Consider the following 8144-nt stretch of genomic DNA (forward strand, 5'->3'; position numbering starts at 1 on the left):
GCAGGGCTGTGCTACCCGCAGCATCCCTGCTTGCCCCTCACCGGGGGTCCAGGTGGGATGTGGGGGTGGGAGAGCCCCCAGCAGCAGGTGAGGGGCTTGGCCCCGCTCTCTGGTTTGCATCTGCTTCAGCTTGGCACTGGGGTTTTTTTTCCAGCCCAGCCTCTCTGCAGTGGGAGGAAAGGGGAGAGCAGGGAAGAGCAAACAGCAACGCAGATAAATCTGTTCCCAATATCAGGCCGTGCCGTGAGGGTTTGGTATTTCACAAAACAATTCCTGCCATTAATTGGGTCCTGATGTGCGATGCTTCCCCAGCGGCGGGAGCCCGGGTGGCAGCCTGCGGCTTGGCACTTGGAGCTCAACAGGAGCCACCGTCGTTTCCCCCTCGGCTGTGTCCCCTGCATGGGGGGCTGGCACAGCGCAGCCGCCAGACCCCTGGCTCAGGACCTGCCACGTGGATGGGCTCCGGCATGGCCCCAACAGCTGCAGGGGGCTCCTGGGGCCAGGTTGGCTCTGACTGAGACTCCCCAGCACCCCGGTCCTGGGGAGGGGGTTACATGGGGGAAACCGAGGCACCGTGAAGTGGTGAGGGGGAATGAAACCTTTGCTCCTGGTTGGTGCCGAGCACCCTCAGCCTCAGCTGAGCGTCAGGCAGGATCCGGCCCAGGCTGCAGCCTGGTTTGAACCCAGGTGGCTCCCGTGCCCCAGCACTGTGCTGAGCCCGGCTGGGCACCGCTGCCCGTCAGTGGCATCTCCACCTGGGGTGGGCACAGCGGGGGGCCCTCCTGCAGCCCCCTCTCTACCTGCCCTCCCCACTTTTGGGCAGGGGTGTAAAGGAGATGCCATAAAGCAGCCCAGGATTTTCCCTGGCGCCAGCTTTTGCTGCATGTGGTGTGTGGCCCGGGTTTCTCCACAGCTCGCCTGCAGCGCCTTCCTCCCCGAGGCACCTCGCCACCCTCCGCCTGCCCCAGCCCCAGGGTTTGGCCCCCGAAGCACCTGGCGTGCTGCCCCACGCCAAGCCCCCGGGCACGGGCTGCGGTGGCGACGTCAGCTCCTGCCGATGAGCGGGAGATTTTGGTTTCCACAACATGGCCGTGAGTCAGGCGCCTCCTTCCCGCCGGTTTTTGGGTGGTCTGGGACAAGCTGGGACAGGCGCCGGCTCTCCAGGCTTCCCGGCAGCACGCAGAAGCCCCAGGGCTGGCAGCCCTGCCCTGGCATCCTGGGGGAGTCTGCCCCACGCTGCCGCTGCCAGGAGCCCACGGGGATTTGGGGCTTCCTTGGAGGTTGGCAGCTTGGCAGGGGTCTGTCCTCGGCTGGGTGTCCCCCAGTGTCCCCAAGGCCACCAATACCAGCGGCTGCATCTCCCTGACCCTGTGCAAAGCCCTGCAGTGGGGATCTGGGGTTGCACCAGGAAAGAACGGGGCAGCCAAAGCCTTTGGGCTCCCCAGTGTGGGGACCACGGTGACCACAGAGCTGAGGATGCTTTCTGGGGACCTCGGCATGCTGGCCTTGCCCTGGCCTTTGTCCTTCTCAGCGGAGCCCCCCACGGCCGCGGGATGGCCTGTGCCAGATGCTGTGGTCGGCTGCAGCCTCCTGTGGGACCCCTCGAGCGGGGAGGGTGGCTGCACCCCGCAGCTGCAGCGTGCCAGCAATTTGCAGATAAAACAAACAACTGGGAGCAGGGAATGTCTGGGTCTGTCCCTGGAGACAGCGGCAACGCCGGGCAAAGCCGCACGCCATGAGCATGTCCCAGCTGAGACCCAGCAGCTGCTTGGCTCACATCCCCCCGGCTGGCGTGGGCAGCTGCCGGCCCCTGCGCCCACAGCCCCCCAACTCCCTCCCGGGGCGAGCACCCGCCTGCGCGCCTGAGCGTGCCGGGGCGGCGGGTGAGGCTCCCGGTGGGATCCCCGTGGGCTCTGCCAGCGCAGCCGGGCGGCTGGGAGCCCATCAGCCCCCAGGAGGTGTCTGTGGTTCCCCTGTTTGGGGGGTCCCATAGCGCGGTGGGGAGGGTGCGGTGTGGGATGGGATGGGACAAGATGAGACGAGATGGGATGAGACGGGGTGGGACGGGATGGGACGGGACGGTGAGCCCCACCCTGGCGGGAAGGCAGCTCCAGCGCTGCTGGGGATGCTCTGTCGGGTGGCAGTGCCTGGATGCGGAGCCTGGCTCCCCTGGGGCATGGCCTGGTCCTGAGTGGGGGCTGGCTCTACCCTCCTTCCCCTGCACCCCCTGCTCCAGCCACCCAGCCCAGGACAAGCCAGGACAAGGATCGGAGCATGAAGGGGAGCAGTGGGGCAGCCAGAGCGTGGGTTGTGGTGGGGCAGGGAAAGGAGAGGGGAAAGCTGGGGAAAACCAGCCCTCATGGAGAAGGGCAGCAGTCGCCTGGGCAGTGAGGGGGTTAAGGACCGGCCCAAATCAGCCCTCCCAGGTTCAGCTGCCCATCAGGAGACTAAAGGGGGCTAAAGTCCCAGCCCCACGTCTGCTGGCTCCCAGGGCAGGTGGGTCTTGGTCTTGGCTTCAGTTTTGGTCTCCCCATTATGTCCCTGGAGCAGGATCAGGGTGGGCAGGGGCTGGTGTGGGGGCAGGGGTCCCCGGAGCTCCTGGCTGCCCCAGAGCTGGGGGCTGTGGCCCCCCTGTAAGGGAGGAGCAGGGTAGGTAGAGGGAAGGTGAATGGACAGAGGTCTGGGACCGAGGTTCTATTGAGGAAGGAAAATATTGCCGCTGCAAGAGGCCAAGTGAGGTGCTGGAGCTTCTCGTACAGCCTGGGGGCACATGCCTCCCCTCACCCATAGGCAGAGGTGGTCTCCTGCCCTGGCCTGGGTCCCCCGAGCATCAGCTCCCAAAGCCCCTGGAGCTGAGAGGACCTGGGACTCTTGGCCCTGAGGGCCAAGACACCTGGGGCCCTCTCCCCACAGCCCATGTCCCCCCAGGACCCCTCCTCAACCCTGGCTAGGGCTTCAGCTGCCCCTTCCGATGGCGGTGCCCTTGCACAATGTCATGCACCCAGTCGATGTAGTTGGAGATCTTGGTGTAGATGTCAGGGTACCGGCGGTCCCCACATCTGTTCCCAGAGAATGAGACGATGCCGTAAACCTTCTTCCTGAAGATCAGGGGTCCCCCAGAGTCACCCTGCAAAGCAAGAGGGTGGGAGGGAGGCTAGTGGTTCTCCGGGGGGGGGGGTGGGGGGGTGGCTGGGGGGGCAGGGGCCCAGGAGTGCACTCACCGTGCAGACGCCCTGCAGCGTGGCGTTGCGGCTGGCCCCGCACAGCATGTTGTGCGAGACCTTGCCATGCCACAGCGTTCGGCAGAGGCTCCGCTTGACGATGGTGGTGCCGGTCTCCATCAGCTCGGTGGGCTGGTCGCCGTAGTTGGAGATGTCCCCCCAGCCCATCACGTAGCAGAGGGTACCGGGCTTCAGGTCAACGTGTGGCGAGGGCAGGCGGATCCGCTTCACATACTTGTTCAGCGTGGCCGACCTGTTCAGCTGGGCAGGGAGCCGGGGGCACGGGTGGCTTTGCTGCCCTGCCGAGGCAGAGCCCCCCAGCTGCTCCTGCCTGGGACCCCCCAGCCCCTTGCACCCCATTGCACACCCGCCCCAGCTCCCTGCTCACGCTGACCCCCACAGCTCTGCCCTTTCCTCTTTAGAAGCACCCACCAGAGCCTCTGCGCTGGTCCCATTCTGCTCCGGAGACTGGCTGCCCCAGGGGTGCGGGGAGCTGCCCACCCGGCCGGGGTCCGCGGGTCCTGGGCCGCCTCCATCGCACCCCGGGGTGCGGTCCCGCTTCTCCGGAGAAGCACTGACACCTAGTGTCGGCCGGCCACGGGGACAGCTCCCCGCCGTGCCCCGTGGGGCACCCCGGGTCCCTCCTGCACCCCACGGGGCACGGGGCACCCCAGTTCCCTCCTGCATCCCATGGGCCATGAGGCACCCCAGCTCCCTCTCGGTGTCCTGCAGGCATGGGGCACCCCAGTTCCCTCCTGCATCCCACGGGGCATGGGGCACCCCAGCTCCCTCCCCGTGTCCTGCAGGCATGGGGCACCCCAGTTCCCTCCTGCATCCCACAGGGCATGGGGCACCCCAGTTCCCTCCTGCATCCCACGGGGCATGGGGCACCCCAGCTCCCTCCCCGTGTCCTGCAGGCATGGGGCACCCCTGCTCCCTCCTTCACCCCACGGGGCGTGGGGCACCCCAGTTCCCTCCTGCACCCCACGGGGCACAGGGAACCCTGGCTCCCTCCCTGTGTCCTGCAGGCATGGGGCATCCCTGCTCCCTCCTTCACCCCACGGGGTGTGGGGCACCCCAGCTCCCTCCCATGTCCCACAGAGTGTGGGGTGCCCCAGCTCCAGCCGGTGGGTGCCCACGACCTCCCAGCAGGCAAGTCTGCTGTGGGCGGTGATGTGGCGGACTCACCAGGAGCAGGCGGATATCATTGTCCACCGAGCTGGGGTTGTAGTATGGGTGGGCGATGGAGTCCACGATGCTGAAGACCTGCTGGGATTTCTCGGGCTCCTGCAGCCGGTGGGCGCCCAGCACCACGCGCACAGAGGGGTCGCGCCTGTGGCAGAGGGGCCCTGAGTGGGTGCTGCTGCAGCAGGGGGGGGCTTTGGGGAGGGGGAGAAGGTGCCTGTGGCAGAGGGGCCCTGAGTGGGTGCTGCTGCAGCAGGGGGGGCTTTGGGGAGGGGGAGAAGGTGGCTGGCGAGGTGGGCTCGAGGGGAGCACGGGTGGGCTCCAGGACTGCATAACCCCCTGGGACAGGGGTATCTGTCTGAGGGGGCTGCGCTGTGTCGGGGGGGGGACACGGGAGGTGCCCCACGTGGGAGCATGGCTCACCTGGGAACCAGGCAGTGGGCTGCCGTCATCACCCACTTGGGCCACACCAGGAAGCCCCCACAGGCGTGCTGCCTGTCCACCTGGATGGAGGCGATGAAGGGCCGGGAGTGAGGGGCCACCACCCTTCCTCCGATGATCCGGCTCCCCTGGGTGCCTGGTGGGTGGGTGGGTGCAGGTGGTCACCAGCTGCTGGGGACTCTGGGCATCACTCTCACCTATGTCTGTCCTGCTCTTGGCTGTGTGTCCCGAGCACCCCAGCACTACCCATGGGTGCTGGGGAGCCACCCATCAGTGGCTCTGGCCCAGGACCACCGAGCGTGGCAGTGCAAAGCCTCCCCTGCACCGCAGTGTTCCAGCCCAGGGTCTCCACCTCCCACCCCGGCCGTGGGGACCAGCCCTGCAGCCCGCTCAGCCCCAGCTCTCCCGTTACCTGCTGGGGCCAATGCTGGGAGCAGGATGGAGCCTCCCAGGCTGAGGATGAACAGCCCGGCCATGACCATGCTGGTGCAGCGTGGGCCACTGCCACCGCCTCTGGGGCCAGTTGGGGTGGGGGTGCTGAAATCACCCTGCCTGTGTGCCGATGGGTATCTCCCTCCTGCTTCCTCCTCTCTGGGTGTTGCTGCCTTGTGCAATTGCTGCGGGGTGGGGGGCACTGGCAGGGTTGGGGGTAGGTGCAGCATGGCAGCTTCCCCCGGAGCGGCACTTGCTGGCAGGAGAGCGGCTTGGGGAAGGAAGAGGGAAAGCAGAGCAGGTCCCCAACCCAGTCCTGGCCCTTGCACCTTGCACTAATCAGGATGAAACCCCTCTCCTCTTGGTGGGGCAGGGGGGGAGCAGCAGGGCCCCACCCCATCCTCAGACCCCTCCGCTGTGGGTCATGCAGGGGCTGGGCTGGGCTCAGACCCACCGTGTCTATGGGCCCCTCCAGAGCCCACCCAGCTCTGCGGCGGTGCTGTGGGTGGTGGGGCTGCCTGCTCCTACTCCATCTTGGTGTAGATGTCAGGGTACTGGTGGTCCCCACATCTGTTCCCAGAGAACAAGACAATACTGTAAACCTTCTTCCTGAAGATCAGGGGTCCCCCAGAGTCACCCTGCAAAGCAAGAGGGTGGGAGGGAGGCTAGTGGGTCTCCCGGGGGGGGGGGGGAGGATGGCTGGGGGGAAGGGGCCCAGGAGCACACTCACCGGGGTCACTCACAGCACACCCACTGGGGTGCAAGGAGGGCGATAGGCTGTACCGGGGTGGGGGGGTGCCAGGGTGGGGGGGATGGAGGCCCCGCTGCTGGGGTGCCCCTTACTGCAGAGCTGGCTTGCTCCCGGGCCAAGCAGGGAGCTCTCCCCCCGGCAGCGGGCACGTTTTCCCAACGGGGCCGTGGCTGGGGGGTGGCTGGGGGGCTTCCTGTGTCAGTTTGCCCAACGCGACCGCTGCGTTGGGAAACGGCGGAGTAGCCGGGGGGGCGGGGGGTGCACATCCCAGGCTCCCCCCCTTCTCCATCCCCTCCCCGGTCGCCCTCCACTGGCAGGGCTGCATGCGGGGGGGTGCGGAGGCCGTGGCGCGGGGCGAGCCATGGCCTTTGGCCGGAGCAGTACCGGGGGGGGCACCCTCCCGGGAGGGGGGGGACACACATCCTGCCGCTGCTGCCCTGGACAGGGGGCCGGCAGCGCCCGCAGCCCCCCCGCCCCGCGCCCCCCGGTCCCCCCCCCAGCGCCCCAGCAGCAGCCGCAGCCCCGGGGGCGCCCTCCCGGGGTGGGGAAGGGGCATCCTGCCCGTGCTGCTCTGGACACGGGGGCCGGCAGCCCCCCGCCCCGCGCTCCCGGCACCCCCCGGCCCCGGGGGCACTCTCCCGGGGGGGGTGCATCCTGGCCGTGCTGCCCTGGACACGGGGCCCGCAGCGCCCGCAGCCCCCCGCCCCGCGCCCCCGGTCCCCCCCCCCCGCGCCCCAGCAGCAGCCGCAGCCCCCGGGGCGCCGGTAGCGGCGGGGTGGGGAGCGCCGCGCCCCGAGGCCGGGTGAGGGGCGGCGGCAGTGGCGGGCCGCGCCCGGCAGACGGGAGCTGTGCGGGAGGCGGGGAGCACCGGCGCGGCCCGACATCCCTGCGCATCCCGCAGCCCCGCCGGGGATGCCGCCGCCCGCCGGGGCCCCTGAGCGCCGGGACGCCGGCGGCCGCCGGCCCCGCTCCGCCGCCCCTCGCCCGGCCCGACCCCGCCGGAGCCGCCGCCGCCGCCCCCCAGGCCGCCTGGAAAATGGAGTGAGTACCGGAGCCGGCCGGGCCGCCGCCGCGGGACGCGGGACCCCGGCACCGGGCCGCGCCCCCCCCCCCCCCCCCCCCCCCCCCCCGCCGCTGGCTGAGCACCGCAGTACCGGGAGTGCCCCCCCCGCCGGGTGCCAGGGCTTGGGACCCCCCCCACCGGGGCGGTGGGAACCCCACACCGCGGGCTCATGGAGCCCATGCCGGGGCTCATATCCCACCCTGATGCCGGGGTTCGGGACCCCAAACCCAGGGGGCTCGCATCCCCCTGCTCCTGGAGACTCAGAACCCCAATACCAGGGTCTTGCATCCCCCCGATACTGAGGCTTGGGACCCCAAAACCGGGGGCTTGCATCCCCCCCTGCACCAGGGTTAGTGACCACAAAATGGGGGGCTCACCCCCCCAGATGCTGGGGCTTAGGACCCCAATACTGGGGGCTCGCATCCCCTCAGTGCTGGGGCTCAGGACCCCAATACCGGGCCCTCACATCCTCCCGAGGGTGCTCAGCAGGTGCTGCCCCTCCCCGGCTCCCTGCCCTGCTGTGGGGTGCTGAGGCGCTGGCTTGGGGTACAGCGGTGGAGGCACGGGGGCTGCCGGGGGGGGTGAGGATCCGCTGGCAGCGGTGCGGGAAGCGAAGGGTGGGAAGGGCGTTTATTTTTGTGTTTTGAACCTGTTGTTGCCGCTGCGTGTGGCTGGGGTGAGTGGGTGGCTGCGAGCCACGGAACCCCTCCCTGCACACGCACCCCCAGCCCTCTGCTGAGAGACCCGGCTGCAACGGGGGGGGGGTCCTCGCACGCCGGGTCCCCCCCTGGAGAGTCGCTCCCCCTGCCCTGGCCTTATCCTTTGTGTGCTGTGCTGGGGCCCTGCCCGGTCGGTCGGTGCCTGCAGACGGGCTCGGAGCCGGGCACGGGGCTTGGCGGGCAGCTGGGGGGATGGAGGGAGCAGGTGGAGGCCAGTAGCTGGGGACCATCCTGCCCACGCGCTGGTTGTGCCCCTCAGGGATCCCGGCAGCTGCCGGCCGCAGCGTGCTGGTGCCAGGATGGCACGGGGCTGGTTGGCTGCTCAACGCGCG

General features: G+C 69.3%; 2 protein-coding genes across 2 annotated transcripts in view; one reads left to right on the forward strand and one right to left on the reverse strand.

The window, feature by feature from the left end:
* Nucleotides 1-2692: 2692 nt before the first annotated feature.
* On the reverse strand, nucleotides 2693-5509 carry PRSS57 (serine protease 57). Its single transcript, XM_056335074.1, has 5 exons — nucleotides 5260-5509; nucleotides 4830-4983; nucleotides 4410-4554; nucleotides 3222-3482; nucleotides 2693-3127 (listed from the first exon to the last, which is right to left on the reverse strand). Exons 1-5 carry the CDS (start codon nucleotides 5507-5509, stop codon nucleotides 2948-2950), a joined length of 990 nt encoding a protein of 329 aa, XP_056191049.1. The 3' UTR covers nucleotides 2693-2947.
* Nucleotides 5510-6942: 1433 nt separating this feature from the next.
* PALM (paralemmin) overlaps nucleotides 6943-8144 on the forward strand; it is a 19443-nt gene continuing 18241 nt past the window's right edge. The window contains 1 exon segment of the mRNA XM_056335075.1: nucleotides 6943-7075. Coding sequence (XP_056191050.1) covers nucleotides 6943-7075 — 133 coding nt within the window.

This window comes from Falco biarmicus, chromosome 4, assembly GCF_023638135.1.
Source record: "Falco biarmicus isolate bFalBia1 chromosome 4, bFalBia1.pri, whole genome shotgun sequence".
In the NCBI taxonomy this organism is placed as follows: Eukaryota; Metazoa; Chordata; class Aves; order Falconiformes; family Falconidae; genus Falco; species Falco biarmicus.